Source organism: Marmota monax, unplaced genomic scaffold (genome assembly GCF_021218885.2).
Source record: "Marmota monax isolate L192 unplaced genomic scaffold, Marmota_monax_Labrador192_F-V1.1 WCK01_AAM20220418_F8-fsc00141, whole genome shotgun sequence".
NCBI classification, from domain to species: domain Eukaryota; kingdom Metazoa; phylum Chordata; class Mammalia; order Rodentia; family Sciuridae; genus Marmota; species Marmota monax.
This window is the reverse complement of record NW_026692981.1, coordinates 382,624-402,621: the sequence shown is the minus strand read 5'-3', so window position 1 is coordinate 402,621 and position 19,998 is coordinate 382,624. Positions and strand designations below refer to the sequence as shown.

Genomic DNA, 19,998 nt, shown 5'->3' with positions numbered 1-19,998 from the left:
ATGCACACGTTGGCAGCTTACCCCCAGTGGGACAGTATTTGGTGTGAGGCACTGAGGGGAGGTATTAGGTTGAGGGTGCAGCCCCCATGAACTTGACTGGTACCCTATAAAAAGAGAGCTTGCTTTCTCTTTCTCTGCTCTTTGCCAAGTAAGCATCCAAGAAAACAGCTATCTACAACCACGAAGTGGGCTGTCAGCAGATACTAGGTCCATTCGAGCCTGGACCTCAGATTACTGACTCCATAAATTTCCATGGTAAATTTTTGTTGGTTTGTTTTATGGAACTGGGGATTAAACCCAGAGGTACTCTACTGCTAAGCAATATCCCCATCTGTTAGAGTCTGCAAACAAGTCAAAATAACACCTGGCATTTTGCCAGGGGAATGTTAGAGTTTGTAAACAAGTCTGGATGGTGCCTGGCAAAATGCCAGAGGGAGTGGTTTGAGAAGTAACAAAAACAAGCCATTAAGTGTGGAGATTCCTGATTGGTTGACTGATGTATCTAGTTTATGCTAATTAGATAAGCTGTGTGGAATGTATAAATACTGCTCCTGTCCTGCAATAAACGGCTCCTACTCCTGCTGTATCAACGTTCACAAGTTGTTCGTCACCCCCCGGTTATTTTGCTGCAGCCGGACTGCGGCACCCATCCTTGTTTATTTTCTGAGACAGGGTCTCACCAAGTTGGTGAGGCTGTCCTCGAGCTTGTAATCCTACTGCCTCCCAAGTCTCGGGGATTACAGGTATATGCCACCAAACCTGGCTATAATTTGTTATAGCAATCTAAACTAAGACATCATATGATTCCCATGTGCAACCAGGGTTAAGTAATGCTGCTGTGAGATGCAGAAGCAGACCAATGTGACTGTAACAAACTCCCAGAATATTAAAAATAAACTAGAATACCTTTTTGTTTTTTTGAGATGGGATCCTACTATGTGGTCCAATGTGGTGTTGAACTCCTGGGCTCAGACTCTTGAGTAGCTGGACTACAGGGGCAGAGCACCCACCTGACTACCAACTTTTAATACGCAAGTGGAGTTAGGCTGTCACATACATCTGAACTGAGGGTCCTTTGTAGTTCTTTTTATTAGAAAGCAATAGCCTAAGCAACTTAGTGCATTAGAACAGGAGTCAAACAGATCCCTCGTGACTGAAGCACGAATTCCTTCTACTGGCAAAACATGCATGAACATACACATTCTAGATGCACCACCAAAAGCCTGATGCACAAACTATTTAAGGATATACTGTAGATATACAAAACTGAGTATAAAACTCCTAACTGCCGCTGAGATCATCAACCCCCAAACTCTGATTTCACAGAGGAAACTAAAGTTTAAAACACTTGAGCTTCCCACTGCCACAGGGGTTCAGCCAGTGTACTTTCCATCCCATATCACAGTAGTGAAAAGGTCAAATGCTTGAGGAGTTTCTGTCTACCGATTCTTCAGTACGTAACAAAAGCACAAACCCAAGCACACGCAGCACCTACACCCACGATGCTTCCAGGACGGTCAGATGCCAGGGTGCAGTCTCTGGTGCTTGGTGAGAGCTGACCGATACCTGAAGGCTTTCCCACAGTCGCTACAGCCAAAAGGCTTCTCCCCTGAATGTATTCTCTGATGCTGAGTCAGGTAAGTGCTCTGGCTGAAGGTCTTCCTGCACTCGCTGCAGTTGTAAGGCTTCTCTCCGGAATGCGTGTTCTGGTGTTCCGTCAGGTGAGTGCTGCGGCTGAAGGCTTTGTCACATGCACTGCACTTATAGGGCTTCTCTCCAGTGTGAATGCGCTGGTGCTGAGTCAGGTGGGAGCTCTGGCTGAACGTCTTCTCACATTTATTGCACTGGTAGGGCTTTTCTTCCGTGTGAGTTTTCTGGTGCTGTGCGAGAGAGGAGCAATGCCGAAAGGCCTTCCCACATGCGGGACACACATAAGGCTTCACTCCTGTGTGGATCCTCTTATGCTGTGTGAGGTGTATGTTCTGGTTGAAGGCTCTCCCACATTCGTTACACTTGTACGGTCTCTCTCCAGTGTGGATCTTCCTGTGCTGGATGAGGGATGAGCCGTAGCTGAAGGTTTTCCCACATTCGTGACACTGATAGGGTTTCTCCCCGGTATGAATCCTTTCGTGCTTGGCAAGAGATGAGCTCCGAATGAAGGCTTTCCCACATTCCTTACACTCATAGGCTTTCTCCTGGGTGTGAGTTTTCTGATGCTGGTTGAGGTTGGAGAGGTAACTGAAAGCCTTTCCACACTCGCTACACTCAAAGGGCTTTTCTCTGGTGTGGATTCTCCGGTGCTGCGTAAGGGACGAGCAGTAACTGAAGGCCTTTCCGCACTCACTGCACTTGTAGGGCTTCTCCCCAGTGTGGATCTTGAGATGCTGCGCGAGGGATGACCAGTAGCTGAAGGCCTTCCCGCACTCTGCGCAGTCGTAGGGCTTCTCGCCGGTGTGTGTCTTCTGGTGCTGGGTGAGGTTCGAGTGCTGGCTGAAGGCCTTGCCACACTCGTTGCACTCATAGGGCTTCTCGCCCGTGTGAATCATGTGGTGACGGATGAAGGTCGAGGGCCCGTTGAAGGCCTTGCCACATTCATTACACTTGTAGGTTTTCTCTCCGGTGTGAATTTTCTGATGTTGAGTGAGGTGTGTGCTCCTGGTGAAAGTCTTATCACACTCCTCACATTTGAAAGGCTTCTCTCCTGTATGAATCTTCTGATGTTCCATGAAATGACCTCTCTGGCTAAAAGCTTTTCCACAATCATTACAAGTGTAAGGCTTCTCACCCGTGTGGATCCTCTGATGCTGAACAAGATGCGTCCTCTGACTAAAGGCCTTCCCACACTCCTCACATTTATAGGGCTTTTCTCCGGTGTGTATTCTTTGATGCTGAGTAAGAGATGGGCCCTCAATGAAGCCTTTTCCACACTGATCGCATTTGTATGGCTTATCTCCAGTGTGAATTCTCTGATGGTTTATAAGGTTTTCACTCCGGCTGAAGGCCTTTTCACATTCATTACATTTGTAAGGCTTTTCTCCAGTATGTGTTCGCTGATGGCGGATAAGAGCAGAACAATAACTAAAAGCTTTACCACATTCACTGCACTTACAAGACTTCTCTTTTTTCACTGTGTGTGAATTCTGTTTGATGCTTACTTTAGCAAAAGCCTGTCCTGGAGATATTTCCTGCTGTGCTAAAAGGCTTGAACTCACAACGATGCTTTTTTCAAGTTCGTTCGTGGCAGGGCCTCCCTCCCAGGTGGGTACTATTTTTTTGACCACTTCTACTTCACTTGGTGGTGTCTGTTGGTTTGCTTGCTGCCTCTCTATATTGCATCCAGATACCTGAGACTCCAAGACATGGGAACTCCAAATATCTTCCCTTCTGTATGTTCCCACTATCACCTCTGAAGAGATGCCCAGTTCTGGGCGGGGAACACTATCTTCAGGTCTTGTCTCCCCTTCTGAAATAAAATAAAATGTGAGTGTTCCCTTGAACTGAGAAAAAAGAACTACTATTGTGGGAATGATCTAATGAAGCTAAAAATAAGTATATAACCCTATTATTGGGGAGAAAGAAAGAGCTAAGAACAATAAACAACTTAAGAATATGGCAAAAGAAAGCCTACTTCAACTTTACAGATAATTTCTCAGAATGAGCGAGGAGACTCCATTTAAGGTGATGATTAAAAAGGTGACTGGAGACGGTTAAAGATAGGCATAAATGGCCTGAATCTGAAAGGGGCAGCCAGAACTAGGATTCCATGCTAATGAACAATACAACAAGTCCAAGAATACTGATTTAAAAACAGGGCAGATCAGAAAGACTGGGCTAGGGCCCCATGGTTGTTAGCCTGGACCATGGAGGATATGGTAGTATCGCTGTTATAAATGGGAGAGCTGTCTAGAAACAACTTAAGGGGAGGAAGATAGTTAAGTTCTAGTTAAGCACTCTGCGAAAGTGGAGAAAAAACAGGTCTGGACCACGGTCGTGCCTGTGAGGGTGGAAGACGCCACAAGGTACAGGATGAGCAGGATGTTCAACTGCAGGCTAGGAAAGGAAGTAAAAGAAGAGCAGAGGTAGGGGCGATCCTTGAGGGCCCAGAGGGTAATGAGATGAGTGAAATATGCAAAAAGAAGAAAAGCAGCTTGTGGGCAAGTACAGCAAAGAAACAAAAAGGCCAGGAAATGGACAATCAGAAAGCAGAGTGTTTTCCCAGACTAGAGAGATGACCACAGAAGCATGGGATCAACACTTTAGGTTCTGCCATGAACAAGTTCTTTCAGGTTGCATTTCTTCAGTTCCCCTGGGACAGGAAGGTAAACAGCACACTCCAGAGAGCCCTGAGTCTTTCCCACTTACCACAGTCTGCAAGCATGAGCTAAGCAAGACCCCAGAGAGGCCTACCATCCCTTCCACCCCTGGGATATGGGCATGGCAGAGCATGCATGCAGGCAGCCTCATAGCGGTAGAACTTCCCCACAAAGACAAGATCAGTGCAGCCAGCCTTCGGCACAGCCAAGTAGTTAAATGAATGTCTCCATCAACAGGAAGGACACCAAGGAAGATGCATTCATACATCAGATGACCATAAGGAGTACGTCCGAGAAGTTCTGCACTGAGGGATAATGCAAACCACAGAGCTGGGTGTTGCTGAAGGATAAAAGGGCGTGGACATGGCCAGTCACCAACAACGACTGGTGTCTCAGCTGAAGACAACAAGATTAGATCACGGGGCTAGGAATATAGCTCAGTTGGTGGAGTCCTTGCCTTGCATGCACAAGGCCCTGGGTTCAATTCCCAGCCCTACAAAACAACAATAACAACAATAAAAAAACAAACTTCTCTGGAGAAGGTTCCAGAAGACCATGCTGAACACCAGCACCCTACTCAGAAAGCAGTTCCAAATCATTTTACTGTATTCCTCATCTCCAGGCACTGACCAAAACATTCTAATACCCAGTGCATAAACTGAGGGTGCTGAAAACCAGGATGCAGAACAAGGCAGACTGGCAAAGCAGACACATCAGGATTTTAGGTGCTGATTCTGCAGAGGCGGCTACCGAGACAGCCTAGAGAAGAGGACAGAAAGAGGATGAAGAGATGAAGGAGGCAGGCCCAGGGCACCGCAATGCAGGTACTGTCTCCATTCCAATTACCTGTTCAGATGTCTGTACAGCTGGAGTTATCTTTATAAACACAAGCAGCTATCCTACACCAAAGATAAATCTATTCCAAACAGTGAAGAAAGCAAGGCTGGAGGCTGGTTTCCTACGACTACCATCATTAGGGTCAAATTCCAGCAATAAAAAGTAACCAAAAAAAAGCTAAATACCTCAAACATTTGCTTTCTGTCCACTGATCAGGTAACTGTAACTACCTATATTTCACCTATGCAACATGGGGTTTTATATTTTGACCTAAATGAATTTCTTTTATGACTACTGCATTTTTTTAAAAAAATGCCCGAGGTTTTTGAATACACATTTAAATGTTTTAAAATTGTTTTCTCTCTGGACAAGTCAGGACTTTCTGAAACTTCATTTTTAATTTGTGATACAACTTCACAATTTGTTTTTTACCAAAGTTAATAAACTGTAAGCACCAATTAATAAGCTCTTATAAAAAACAATTTTCTGGATTATATTCCAAGAAATCATCTTCATAGTTAGACAAAGGGGAGAGAAAGCAGGGAGATGGAGAGGAAAAGGGAGAAAGAAAAAGTCATAGTCTGTGAACCTTTTGGAAACATATTTTTTTAGTCAGATTTTTTGGCACTGTGACCAAAAGACCTGAGGAGAATAATGCAGAGAAGAGAAAACTTATTTTGGCTCACAGTTTAAAAGGGTCAGTCCATGGCTGGTTGACTCCAAAGCTCTGGGCCCAAGGTGAGACAGAACATCATGATGGAAGAACATGGCAGAGGAAAGCAGCTCAGAGCATGACACCAGGAAGCAGAGAAAGCTCACTTCACCAAATATAAACACGAAGTCCTGCCTCCAGTGACCCACTTCCTCCAGTTAATCCATATCAGTGGATTAACCCATTTACTGGTTAAGGGGTCTCATAACCCAATCATTTCACCTGTAAAACGTCTTGCATTATCTCACACATGAGCTTTTGGGGGACACCTCACACATCAACCATGGGATTTATAACACTTAATTGCCTATTTAAAAAAAATCTCTGCATGGTACTCAAGTAAAAAACTTGTTATAATTTTAGCTAATCTAGCATTTCCAAATTACATATGACTCACATTTTTTTTTAGTTGTAGATGGACACAATACCTTTATTTGTTTATTTTTTTATGTGGTACCGGGGATCGAACCCAGTGCCTCACTTATGCTAGGAAAGTGCTCTACACTGAGCCACAACCCTAGCCCCATGACTCACATTTTTATTCCCGCTATAAAAGAGAATTTCCAACTGCATCCCATTAACTCTAGGGATATATTCCTTGCCTAGAGAGACTAGTTATTCCTTCCCCAGGATCGGTCTTAGAAAAGGTTTCTCTGTGCAGTTTAGACACTGATGATTTAGAAGAAGGCCAACTTGCAGCTTCAAAATAAGTCTAGAAAAGTGACAGAATCAGAAGGTCTGCATGAGATGCAGAAAGTGAAGGGATGCAGGTTGCTGCTACAGAGACCACTTTTGGTGAGCTAGGTTTGGAAAGAAAAGAGAGGGAGGATGGTAGGCAAAAAGATGAATAGTGTTGAGTAATCGTATTTGGAAATATAGACTGTTTCTGTTTGATGGTTAACAGGGATAGAACCTGTAGATCCAAAACAAAAAACGGGGCGATAAAAAATAAATGGAAAATTATGAGATCAAGGTCCCAAAGGAAGCAGGAAAGGGAACCCAGAGTGCAGACAGAGATCCTGGCTTTAGGACTAGGCAGGAATGACCAATCCTCTAGAAGGAATGCAAAAATAGAATATAAATTATGACAGTTGCATGACAGAATATAAGACTAGGCAGGATAGATAATTTTTCTTTCTCTACAGGACATACTTTACAGAGAAGCATACACATTGACAGCTCGGGCATGAAACCCTCCCTTGCTGGGCTGGCAGCTGGAGCTAGTGACATTCATCTGCCAGCACACATTACTCACCTCCAAGGGGACATAATGGTTCCACAGTCCATGGCTCTGTCCCTTGCTCTAGCTGGGAAATCACATCAGGTTTGGAAACTTGGAGTCCTGCCAAGGGGAATAAAAATAAATAAATAAAAGAATCTGTCTGCAGTTAGGGAAGAAGACCATATCAGAATTCAGTTTCAGTCTCATCACTTTGGTTTAGAGAAACTGGTATGTGGGACAAACCTGACGGGAACAAATAGTGTATCAAGCTTCAGTGTTACCTGGTTCCTAAACATGGATGGGATTCAAGAAAATTATTAGTTTGTCCCTCTGCTTATTAAGAAGTAGAAACTGGGCTGGGGTTGTGGCTCAGTGGTACAGCGCTTGTCTAGCACATGTGAGGCCCTGGGTTCAATCCTCAGCACCACATAAAAATAAATAAAGTAAAGGTATTGTGTACAACTAAAAAATAAACATTAAAAAAAAAGAAGTAGAAACTACCTTAAAAACTCAAAATCTAAATATTGTTGGCTCCTGAACCTAAAGGAAAAGTGAGGAGAGAGCCCTCCCCCTTCACAGCCCAATCTTAACTCAGGGGGTCATACTTACCTATGGAGACCAGATGTGTATAATTTTCCAGCGTCACATCCCTGAACAAATCTCTCTGTATAGGGTCCAGCTGTTTCCATTCTTCTTGGGTAAAGTCCACTACCACATCCTTGAAGGTCACCGATTCCTGAAACACAGACATTTCTGCTTAGCTGTAGGAGAAGGTCAAGTTAGCAGTGCTAAAAGAAGTAAGGCCGGCTATACACTATCCAAACAACCACGTTGACAGGTCTTCCTCTGAAAAACACACAAAAGCAGTACTTTGCCCACAGGATTAAATAAGAAGTGTTCCAGGGCTGCCATTGTAGCTTTGTGGTAGAGTGCTTGCCTAGCACATGTGAGGCACTGGGTTCAATTCTCAGTACCACATTAAAAATTAATTAATTAATTAATTAAAGTTATGTGTCCATGTATGAACAACTAAAAAAAAAAGGTAGTGTTCCATGTGAAATGCTTAATTTAGGGTCTGGCATGAAAGAAGCGCTCCATCAATATGGAGTGTTGCTGGTGTTCATCATCATTACCATCCTCTCTCTCTGTTCATATCATGTATTAACAGTGTAACTATCATCAACAGTATTTTTTAGTACCTATAACAAAAACAAAATAGAGGGTCCAGAAATAGACCCATGCTTCAGAGTTTAATGGACTTAAGCAACTTTCAATTTCGTTAAGGTATGATGGATTAGTCATCAAGCTGTGTCACGACAAATGCCTTCTTGTGGGTTGGGAATGTGGCTCAGTAGCAGAATGCTCACCTGGGAGGCGTAAGGCCCGAGGTTCAATCCCCAGAACCACAACAACAAATAAAAAGGCCTTCTTGCCAAAAAAGTTCAGTTAAGATCCTCACTTTATAACACACACAAAAATTCCTGCTAGCTTAATGATGAAATTTTAAAGGTAAAATAGTAAAGTAAAAGGAAAAATAGCATATAAGCCTGAAATCTGAAAGGTAAAAATTATAAGACAAACAGATTAACAGCTATAACTACACAAAAATCTATAGGGGCCAGGGGTGCAGCTCTGTGGTAAACCGCTTGCCTGGGTTCCAACTCCAGTGCATGTGTGCACACACACACACAAAACTTCTAAAAAAGCACCATAAACAAAAGATAATCTTCTAAGTTCCTACAAATAATTAGCAACCCACTACAACAAAAAGGATCAATAACACAAACAGGCAAGTCACACAAATAATTTTTTGAGTGTTTTGGGATGGGGATTCTCAATATGTTGCCCAGGCTGGTCTCAAACTTGTGCGCTTAAATATCCTCCCACACCAGACTCTGGAGTATCTGCATTTACAAGCATGTGCCAAAATGTCCAGCAGGAAGTTGGTAACAAACTGTGAAAAGAAGCTCCATACCACGACTCTGAAACCAGAAGGGGTAAGACAGGCACGTGCTGCAGCAGCTCTTGTCCTGTGGTGGGAACGGAATCTGAACGCACTCCAGCTGAGGGGCAGCTGGCAGGACTTATCAGAATTTTTAAGTGCATATGCCATTCAATTCCGGCTTACTACTTACAGGAGACATGCCCCAAGGTGCAAAGAGTCTAAGTATAAGTGCTGGTGGGCTTGGAGGGAAGAAAAATCAAAGTAACATTTCCATTAATAGGAAGGGTGGCTAAAGAATACATGCAACATCTATTCTAAAATACTTTATGCAGACATCTGCTGTATTTCTTGTTTTTACAGTGCTGGGGATCTTAACTATTGAAGGAGGGAATCCACTGGAAGGAAGGAGCTCCAAATATCTGAAATAAATATGATCTCCACGGGCAAGTAAATGTAACATTAAGAGATGCACATGATGGGCGCCCATGAAAAATCCCAGCATGCTGTAAGAACAGGGCAAGTCCAGACTGCAATGGAGGAGTTGAAGCAGCAGGTCTGTTGGGCTTGGTCCCTGGTACATCCAAGGAAACCTGGCTCCATGATGATGACCCTTGAACAAGCTCTAAAACTAAAACTTGGAATGCTCACACAGCACTGACTGCTGATGTCATTCCAGGTGTGTGAAGCACTGGGCAGACATGCCGGACTGTCTCCACTGCTGAAAGTAAACAGGGGCCATCTGTTATGGACCCAGTGTCCTGTGTGGGGTCTGTGCCACAGCTGATCATCTGGCAGCTACACTTAAAAGCTCTGAACTCCAAGGCTCAAGAAGACTTGCCTGGGTAGATGCTTCTCGTGTCTGTGATCACAGTGAGAAGGTGCATGCATGACAACCAGAGAGGAGCCTGTGACCAGACTTCTGGACTCTGCTTATGAATGCCCTTCCTTCTGGCCCTGTTGGCTGTAAGACTCTCAGAGTATTACAGCCGAGTCATGATCTACTCCTGAGGATCGCTGAACTAAACTGTCCACAGGTCCTGGAAAAGTAGCCCTATAGAGAGCTTACACTGGATCAACCCTAATAAGCTTGCTGTCCAAAAATCAATATCAGTAGGATTAAGCCATGGCCAAATGGCATTAACAGGAGTTGGATTTACCCTCCTGCATGAAATACCAAAAATTCCAGACAAAATGAAACAAGTTCCACATCTAGAACCTCAGGTAATGAAGCTCAGTGGTTGGGAAGCAAACAAAGTGAGCCCTGTGGATGCTCTATCCAGCTCACTGCTTGATAGTTCCCAAGTTGTGGGGAGGGAGGGGAACCCTGGAGGAGCCTTGATGCCCTGAGATGAAGAGGCAGCTCTGTGACTTGAGGTGACTAGGGTTCACAGGACAGACTGCTGGGGGGGAGAGCAATGAGAGCTCTTTATGAGTGCCTTGCAAAGCACAATCAGTGCCAGGGTGTGATGAGATAACCGAAGGCCAAAGAGTCACCCAAAAGGGCTTCAGAGACCTCAAAGGGCTGAAAACAGTCTGTTCCCATCAGTCAACCTGGAAACTTCATAATTTATGCAGCACTGGGTAGAATTCTCAGAACAGTCCTGCCTTAGTAGGGGGAATAAACAGACAAATGGACTTGGACTAACTGCTACTCCCGACTTACCTAAGAATTGTGTAAATAGGCTGAAAAGCAAACCCTGTTTCCAGTAACTGAATTGTATCCTGGAATAAGGATCAAGAACACACCACAGGAGCTGGGGGCAGTGGCACACACCTGCGCCACTCAGATCACAAGTTCAAAGTCAGCCTCAGAAACTTAGTGTGCATGCATGACAACCAGAGAGGAGCATCATCTCAGGGCATCAAGCCTCCTCCAGGGTTCCCCTCCCTCCCCACAACTTGGGAACTATCAAGCAGTGAGCTGGATGGAGCATGCACAGGGCTCACCTTGTTTGCTTCCTAAGCAACCCTATCTCCAAATAAAAAAGGTGGGGAAGGAGGATGGGCTTCGAGATGTGGCTCAGTGTTAAGAACCCATTCACTCCTGGTACCTAAAAGAAAAATTTTAAAAAAGGAACATAAAAATATGTAGAATCCAGTGTGTTACATGCAATAGAAAATTATCAAGTATATAGAGAAGTGGAAAAATACAAGTCATACTTAGGGGGAAACATCAATTAACGGACACCAACCCAGAACTGTCTAGAAGCTAAAAATATCAGACAAGAATATTAAAGTTATTGAGACTGTATTCCAGCACGCCTGTAATCCCAGCAACTTGGGAGGCTGAGGCAGAGGATCACGGGTTTAAAGCCAGCCTCAGCAACAGCGAGGCGCTAAGTAACTCAGTGAGACCCTGTCTCTAAATAAAAAATACAGAAAAGGGCTGGGGATGTGGCTCAGTGGTTGAGTGCCCCTGAGTTCAATCTCTAGTTACTCACCCCCGCCCCCTCCCCTGCAAAAGGACTGTATTCCATGTTCAAAAAGTTAGGAAGAGATATGGAAGACATTAAGAACAATACCACACAGAACTTACAGAGCCAAAAGTAAGAATGTTCTGAGATAAAAAATACACTTGATAATATTAACTGATTAGGAACCGAAGAAGAGATGATTAGTAACCTCAGTGACATAAAAGTAGAAATTATCCATAATGAAACAGATATATTTCAAAATTGATGAAAATTATAAACCCACATATCCAAAAAATTCAATGAACTGCCAGCATAAGAAACATAAAGAAAACTCCACCAAAAGAAAATTCAGAGATAGAATAAAACAAACAAAGGAAAAAATACTTATGAAGGAACAAATATAAAATTACATCGTTTTTTTCTTGGAAACAATGCAAGCAAGAAGACAGTGGAACACTATCATGTACTTAAAAAAAAAGTCTGCCAAATTAGAATTCAAAAACAAAGGGAAATACTATTTCAGACATAAAAATCTGAATAGAATCATACAATACAAGGAATGTTAAGGAAGTCCTCATCAGAAGGAAAATAATACCAGATAAAACACAGATCCTACAGCAAGATTTCTCAGCCTCAGCTGTTGATAACTGGATGACTCTCTTAAATAATGGAGGAGGGCTGTCCTGTGTACTATAGGCAGCATGGCTACCTGCCTGTAGCACTGTACACCCTAGACACTGGTAGTACTCCTCATCAAGTTAGACAATTAAAAATGTGTCCTAACATTTCTAAATGTTCCCTAGGATCAAAATCACCTTCAACTGTGAACCACGAAGAAATCAAGAACACCAGAAATGGTAGCTAAATATATGGGGATTTTTTTTTCTTATTATTTAAACCTCTTTCAAAGATAATTAGCTGCCTAAATGAAAATAACAAAGTATTATAAGATTTTTAATATATGCACAAGTAAAATACAAAGCAAAAATAGTGTAAAAATGGGGGATCAAAGTACACGATGCATGAAATGGTTCATCACTTTGAGGTAAACGGTGTTAAGTCAAATATGCATACCTAAAGTAACATCTATAATAATACAGCATATGGTAATTAATTACAGCAGCAGCAAACTAATGTATCTATTGAACACTTCACACAATAGCAGAAAAATATACATACATTCTTCTCTAGTGCTAATCATTTACCAGAATGAACCATTATACTTGGCCAAAAAAGCAAAAATAAAAAATAAAACAAAAAATAAATCTCAATAAACTAAAATAATACAATTATTCAAAATACAGTTTCTCTATGAGTATGTACCTGGGTACAAACTTATCAAATACATGTTTGCCTTGCTCATTTGTGGGCTCTGCATCTGCAGATTCAGCTGGCTATGGATTATATCTGAAAGAGTACAGACTTATCTGAACAGGCACAGACTTTTTTCTTGTCATTATTCCATAAATAACATATAATAACAACTGTTTACTTACATTGTACATTGTATTTGACATTATGAGTAAACTACAAATAAGTATTCAGGAGGACATGCATAGGCTGTGTGCAACATACCCTTTCATATAAGGAACTGGAGCATCCATGGATGTTGGTATCTGTGAGGACACCCAGGGATGACTGAGTGTACTTTTTCTCATAGTATACCTCAGTAAAACATACAGTGATACTAAAAATGCTTAAACTGAAAGTGGGAAGAACTGGGACCACTTCTTTGGAAAGAAGATTATGTTGTGGGACAGGAAGTAAGCAGGGGGAAAGACTAAGACGGAACCCGATCAAGGGGCTGACAGGTGACTATGGTTGGTGCAGCAACTATTACCTGTCCAAGTTCTCAAGCAACTGTTTCTGCTAAAAACTTCAGCAGGCACCTTTCCTCCATTAGAAACTACTAAAGGTTCACAAATGGCCTAAAGGATAAAGCCTTCAGCTTCTCATCCAGGTGCTCAAGGCCTTTCACAATCTGATCTCCTTCAGCATTTGTTTAACACAGCAAAAACATCTTCTCCAGGTTTCTCTGAATCCTGTGTAACCCTTGCTACTGCTTCCTTGTGAATCTCTGCATATAATCTCCTTCTGCATACCTAGAATCCATCCCTTGCACTTTATTTGTTCAAATATCCAAGTTTCACCCTTCCTTTGAGAGGCATCCCAAATCCCATATCCTCCATGAAACTCTGGAAATACCCTCCAGATCACATAAGCTTCCTCATTCTCCAATTTCCACGGTACTCATTCACCTTTTCTATATTTAGCTGTTTTGGTTTTTAGCATCATTTTGGCTGATCCAAGTAAAGAATCAAGTGTGCTCTACTATCCCTGCAGCACTGCAAGATACTAAGCAAGAGTAAGTGGTGAATGGATTAGTCAAAGCTGGGGAAGCAGAGATGGCAATGAGGTCACTGGACAAATGAAAGTCCAGAATAAATTGCAACATTGGCTTTTGGATAAATATACTCCACAGCAAAAAACACAATCCTACTCTGAGAAATGAAACAGTACTTCAGAAAATCCCAACTTACCCGAAAACTGGCTGATGGGAGCAGGGTACATTCCCCATTGAGAAGGCGGTCGTCTGGAGAAGACATACCTAGGGGAGGAAGAAAAGGCCATGATGAATTCTATGTACATTAGCTGCTCCCAGCAAACCACAAAATCCACCTACTTTTCTATTTGGAAATAGCCAAAACTATGCCATTTCCTTTATATTTCGGAATTAAAAAAAAAGATGCAAGATAACTGTTAACTGGGGTGCTGGCACCCTCCTCGGTAAGCTCTATAGAGTTAAGCCGTTACTTCAGATGCAGTTTTGTCCCTAGATATTTAATTAGTAATATGGATCATACATCTCTATGTTCTTCATTAAGGGAGGCAAAATATTTTTGCTCCCTTTCTTTGCTACACATAATATTCAAATTACTTTCCAAAAGTCTTCATAGGCCATTTGAAAATTTTGCCATTAATGCAAATTAAATCTCACAGTAACACAATTTATACTGCCTACCCACTAGAATGTCTGAAATTGAAGAGACCTGGTCAATAGTAATTATGGCAACTGGAACTTTTGCACATTGTTATGAGGGTGTAAGCTGACCAAACACTTGGGAGAACTGGTAGTACATACTAAAGGTAAACGTACGTTCACTCCATGATGCTTTCATTCCACACCTATGCATACAACTACAGGGCCTGTGTCCCTGTAAAGATTTGTGTAAGAAGGGGGCTAGGAATAGGAAAGACAGTAGGAAAGACCTAACATATTTTCCTATGTACATATAAGAAATACCTAAGTGAATTCCACCATCGTGCCCACCACAAGAATGGGGTCCTGATTAGAATGAACTACAGTCCATGCTTGTAGAATTTCATCAAAATGGATTCTACTGTCATTTATAACAAAGAATCAATTAAAAAAAGATTTGCATAAGAATATTCATGGCAGGTTTATTCTTAATATCCTCAAACTGGAAAAAACCCAAATGCCCCTCCCCTTTTTTCCCACTTTTTGTTTTCTGCAGGACTGGGGATAGAACCTGGGGCACTCTACCAGATACACCCCCCACCCCTTTATCTCTTTCTGGAGACAGACAGACAGTCTGATAAGTTGCTCAGGCTGGCTGTGAACTTGCAATCCTCCTGAAGCTCTGCCTCTCCAGTAACTGGCATTACAGGTTTGCAACACCACCCAGCCCAAATGTCTTTCAACAGGAAAATGGATGAACAAACCATGGTGTACTCATACAAAAAAATAGTATTCCAAAATAATAGGAAAAAGCTACGCATTAACAATGTCAAGTAAAATAATCCAGACATGGAAGAATGCATACTGAATGCCTCCATTAAGTTAAAAAGCAGACAAAAATGATCTATGGAAAGGGAATTAGAATAGTGGTTGCCTCTGAGGGCATCAATCCCTGGCAGGGAAACAAGAGACTGAGGCATTGGAAATTTTCTGACTTGACGTGGGTGTAGGTTACACTAGTATATTTGCACACTTTCTACATGTAACCTGTATCTCAATAAACAAAACAAACACAAATTTTGCTCTTGGGGAGATCTATTCCTAGTTCAGGTTGTCAGCAAAGCCTGGTTCTCAGAACTACTAATGAATATTAATTGATCATACACAATTATATAAGCCCCTACTCTTCTCTAGCTTTGATTCCCACATCTTCAAAAGTGTGGAGACAAACGTCTGGCAAATATGCTTTTTAAAATTATCTTGAGGAAGAGATAAAGATGAGGAAAACAAAACTAGATGTACCTGTTTCCTTAAAGACACAGGCAAGAAGAATTTTCTCACCTTTCAATTTTAATTTTATAGAAACACAAGCTAGGGAAGATGGTTCTGGTTATAAATTTAAAATTAAATATATGAATTATGAAATAAAAGACTAATAACGCTGTAAAAGATGGTTGGTAAAAATAAAACAGGTAAAAATCAAGAAGGTTATTTAATCTGGGTATGGGGCACATGCCTGTAGTCCCAGCTATTAGGAGGCTGAGACAGGAAGATGGCTAGAGCCCAGGAATTTATGGCCATTTTGGGCAATGTAGTGAGATACCATCTCCAATAAGTAAATACTAAACAAATAATGAAGACTATTTATGACTACAGACCCAAATGCATGATACTGTAGCAATAAGCCAAGAAGATTTAACTCTGAATAGAAGGAGAGAAGCACAATTATTTAGGTATCACCAAGGTTGTTTGGATGCAAGTTATAACTGGAGTTAAGACCCTCAAACCACAGAACTTAAAAAACAAAAAGAAAAACAAGAAGGGATTAAATATAAAGATATCAGGGACCATGAAAAACAAAAACACTGAATATTCTAACAGACAGGGCCCAAGTCATTTCAGAGGATCTAGCAAGTACCATTAAGGTGCACAGATAGTCTCTTTGGACACCACCATGAGGGGATCTGTGTCATCTGATTTCAGGCCTAAGACTCAAATTACAGAAAAATCCCTCTGGCCTATTGTGGGTTTTGCAATCAAGCTGTGGATTAAAGAGGGCTGGGTAAAATTTACTCAAACTGATCTGATAGAAACAGGAAGAATAACTATCCAATGCAGTAATCCCAGTGTGAAACATGGAACTATAGATACATCAAAAGGAAAAAGAATAAAAGCAGCACCACATCACAGTCAGTTGAGGCAGGTGGAGGTGATGGGGAACGAAAGGAGAGCCAGGATGGTGTCCCTGGCTTCATCTGTCTGCACAGGAATACAGATTTCACTCTGTGAAAATGAAACGTCTGCCAGTCAAGAGATTCTTGATTTATCTTAATGGTGTCATGCCCCAGAAGAGGATGTGGGGCTGGGATGCAACTCAGGTGTAGAGTGTTCACCTAGCAAGAGCAAGGCTGTGGTTACAATCCATAGCCCTGCAAAAAAAAAAGAAAAGAAACAATAAAGGGAATTTATCCCAACTGAACTTTCAATAAACGAAAAAACTTTTAAAAACAGAACTCTTCAGTAAAAATGAAGATGTTATCTTGTAGTTTTTATCAGTGAGAGAAAATGTTGTACACTGATAATTGGTTACCAAAAACTCTGGGAATATCAGGATCATGAAAAATATCTCAGGTAGAACACTATGATTGCAAGTAACAGCAACCAAATAAGCAACACCTATAACAGTTACAGAAGCCAGTTGTGTGCCTGGGTTAAAGTAAATACTAGGTGAGGATGCAAGCAAGGGATCAAAAGGCACAGAGGCTCAGAAAAGATGATTCTAATTATGCAATTATGAAAAGTCTCAAAAAGAAGGAAAAAATAGTCTTAAGGAAAGCATTTTGGCCCATTCAATTCTGAGGATCTTAGAATTTAAAAGAACATTATAAAAAGATATAAGGGGTAAAAAATGAGGAAAAATATAAAGTACAGTTCAAACCTACATCAACAATAATGTTGAGATTTTTAATGATATTATTCTTAACAATGCAAGAAAAAGGGCTGAATGACAATCATTAAACTGTCCACACAGTCATACTGAAAGACTGTAAAGACAATGACAATGCAGAGGAGTCTACAGTGCCATGTTACAGGGCTTCCCCTTACCTTGACCTATTCAATGACATAAGGAAGAAACAGAAGAAATGCTTTTCAAATTTGTAATGACATAAAGTTCGAAAGGACAATTAAAACATGAAAACACTGAAAAACCAAATTAGGTTTTCTAATTATTCTGACAGGAACAACCGACCCCCCCCCCTGCCCCTGCCAAAATATCAAAACAATCACAAACGCCTATGTTGACGTTAAGGATAACAATCCCGTTATAAGAACAGCATTAATCTAATTCATTCAGTTTATGCAAAAAAGAATATCACTGATGTTTTAAAAAAACAAATAAAATTTGATGCCCAACTAAATCCACATAAAAAAACAGCACTACATCATACTGCCAGGTATTTTTCAAAGCGCATCTCAAGAACGAGGTTCGGTCTCAGGCACTGCGGTTCAGGAGATGCAGGGAAGCCTGGACGGACCTCACAGACCCACCCGAGGCCCGGAGGCCAGACTGCGGAGCAGGGCATCTGGGGGCGGGACTGCACAGCTGGATTCACCTGCGAAGGGAGGAAGAGCAGCCCCGGTGCTTTTAGAGACCAAGAGTCGAGGCCCACACCGAAGCCACCCAACAGGCACGCCTGTCTAGCCCGAGGAACTGAAAAAGAAAGCCAGCAAGGAGTTGTCGCACCCAAAATGGCGAGTTTGGAGCCACCCTCGCAGCACTCCAGTTCTGGCATCGGCCTGACGGACGGCCATCAGCCACGAGCATTTCAGGACTGAGTCCCGCACTCGGCGAGGTCTTCTCTCACGGGGCGGAGGTCGCGCGGAGGCCCAGGGGACGGCCCCTCGCCTCCCCTTTAACGCCAGTCGGTCCACTCCTCGAACGCGCGCCCCCAGCCCCGCCAGTTCTAGTGCGGGGTGGGGCTGCTGCGCGGGGTGCGCACTCCCTCGCGGGCCCTGGAGCTCATCACGTCCTCGGGCCCGGGCTCCGGGCTCCCGGGCCGCGCCCCGGCAGCTACCGCGTGACGCGGGGCTCTGAAGTCCCCGTGCGTGCGCAGTGGAGCCCCAGGAGCCAGGGCCGGCGGCCCCGCCGACTCCGGACGCCGTCAGCGGCACGTCAGAGGCGCACCTGAGCCTCCAGCGGCGCGGAGGCCCTGCACGAGGACCCAGCGCCGACGGACTGCGCGGCGCGGCCGCTCCGGGCCAGGGCGCCCGCGCGGCCCCCTCTCCCTGGTGGCGCCCCGTGGGTGCGGGAGCCCAAGACACACCTGTTGCAGAGCTACGGCTGGGGCGGCCCGACTTCGCCGCAGACCAGAACAAAAGAACAAAGCGTGCGAAGAGCGGGGCGGACCCGCCCGCGCAAACCCGGCGAGGCGCGCCCCCTTCTCCGACTCCCCGGCTTCCTCCAGCCGAGACGCGTCACGGCCAACCCAGGGGTGACGTCACGCGCCCGCAGGGCTGGCGGTTACCCTGGTGACGCCAGGCAACCGCCCTCCCCTCCGCGAGCCTCACGCCGCGGTCCAGCGCCAGGACGGTCACCCGAGCTCACGAAGGGCACCCCCGTTGCTGGACTTCCGAACGCCAACCCTTGACACGCCTCGAGGCTTTAACAGCCACTTCCGGCCTTGCCCCGGGAGGCTGGATCTACCCACCGAGGGCGGACCACAACTCCCAGCAGACGCCGCGAGGGCGCTCCTCCAACGCTTCCCAGTGACGTCATGACGCGTGCCCACGGCCGGCCGCGACGCGAGGGACTTCCGGCGTGCGTCGGCGGCAGTTGCGTGAGCCCGCGGCCGGAGCCCGTTCTGCGGCGGCCCCGCTCCCAAGGCTGACGTGCCGGCCGTTTCTCTTCGTGATTTTGAAACTGATAGGTGAGCGGTGAGCGGTGAGCGGTGGGGGCAGTTATGTAGTCTGCCCGCCGCGCTAGCCGCACGCTTTCTTCTAGAAGCGGTTTGCGCTCAGCGCAGTCTGGGTGGTCAGACGACCTGCGGAAGCGACGCAGGCCCGGAGCGCCGCAGGGGCGCACGTCTCCCGGGTCGGGCGCCTTCGTGACCCTTCCCGGCGGCCGCCCGAGCGGGGAGCTGACGCCCAGCCCTGGTTCTTGTGCCCCTTGTCCGCCGAAGAAAATTTAAAGCCTCACATGGAAATCCAGCCGGAGGCATTATTGTCAGTGAAAGTAAAGTAAGGTTCAAGAGAACCGTCTGCGAGAGGTCGGCTCCGAGCAGAGGACAGCAGAGAAACGGTGCTCCTCCAGGCCTCAACAGTGAGGTTTGCGGGGGACCGAGGTTCCACCTTCAGTCTGGCCAACCAGACGATTCACTCCTCCGTCACGTCCAGCAGGGGCAGCTTTTGACCCTCGTCGGTTCGCAGCGTTGTCCTGAGGACCATCCCAGTAAAGGGGCGCTTCTTCAAGGCGATCCCGTCAAAGTGGGTGCTAGGGTCAATGACTGGGCAAACTTTATTTTTGCCTGCACTCCTAGGGAAATTTCCCTGTTGATACATACTGAGAAACCCAGAC

General features: G+C 44.2%; 1 protein-coding gene across 4 annotated transcripts; it reads right to left on the bottom strand.

Moving 5' to 3' along the window:
• Window positions 1–1,065: 1,065 nt before the first annotated feature.
• On the bottom strand, window positions 1,066–19,069 carry Znf184 (zinc finger protein 184). 4 transcript variants are annotated; one of them, XM_046452403.2, is made up of 5 exons: window positions 18,749–19,069; window positions 13,984–14,051; window positions 7,694–7,820; window positions 7,118–7,204; window positions 1,066–3,463 (listed from the first exon to the last, which is right to left on the bottom strand). In XM_046452403.2, exons 2-5 carry the CDS (start codon window positions 14,047–14,049, stop codon window positions 1,518–1,520), a joined length of 2,226 nt encoding a protein of 741 aa, XP_046308359.1. In that variant the 5' UTR covers window positions 14,050–14,051; window positions 18,749–19,069; the 3' UTR covers window positions 1,066–1,517. The 4 variants fall into 4 exon arrangements, with proteins under 4 accessions (XP_046308359.1, XP_046308358.1, XP_046308360.1 ...); XM_046452402.2 differs by lacking the exon at window positions 18,749–19,069 and adding an exon at window positions 18,169–18,513; XM_046452404.2 differs by lacking the exon at window positions 18,749–19,069 and adding an exon at window positions 18,038–18,174.
• Window positions 19,070–19,998: the final 929 nt, after the last annotated feature.

Coding starts and splice junctions, on each gene's coding strand:
- Znf184 (XM_046452402.2), bottom strand. CDS start 18,217: ATGCCAGAACTGGAGTGCTGCGAGGGTGGCTCCAAACTCGCCATTTTG. Junction 14,052..18,168: donor CTCCAAACTCGCCATTTTGG/GTGCGACAACTC, acceptor TTCCTCCCCTAG/GTATGTCTTCTCCAGACGAC. Junction 3,464..7,117: donor ACCATTATGTCCCCTTGGAG/GTGAGTAATGTG, acceptor ATTTTATTTCAG/AAGGGGAGACAAGACCTGAA.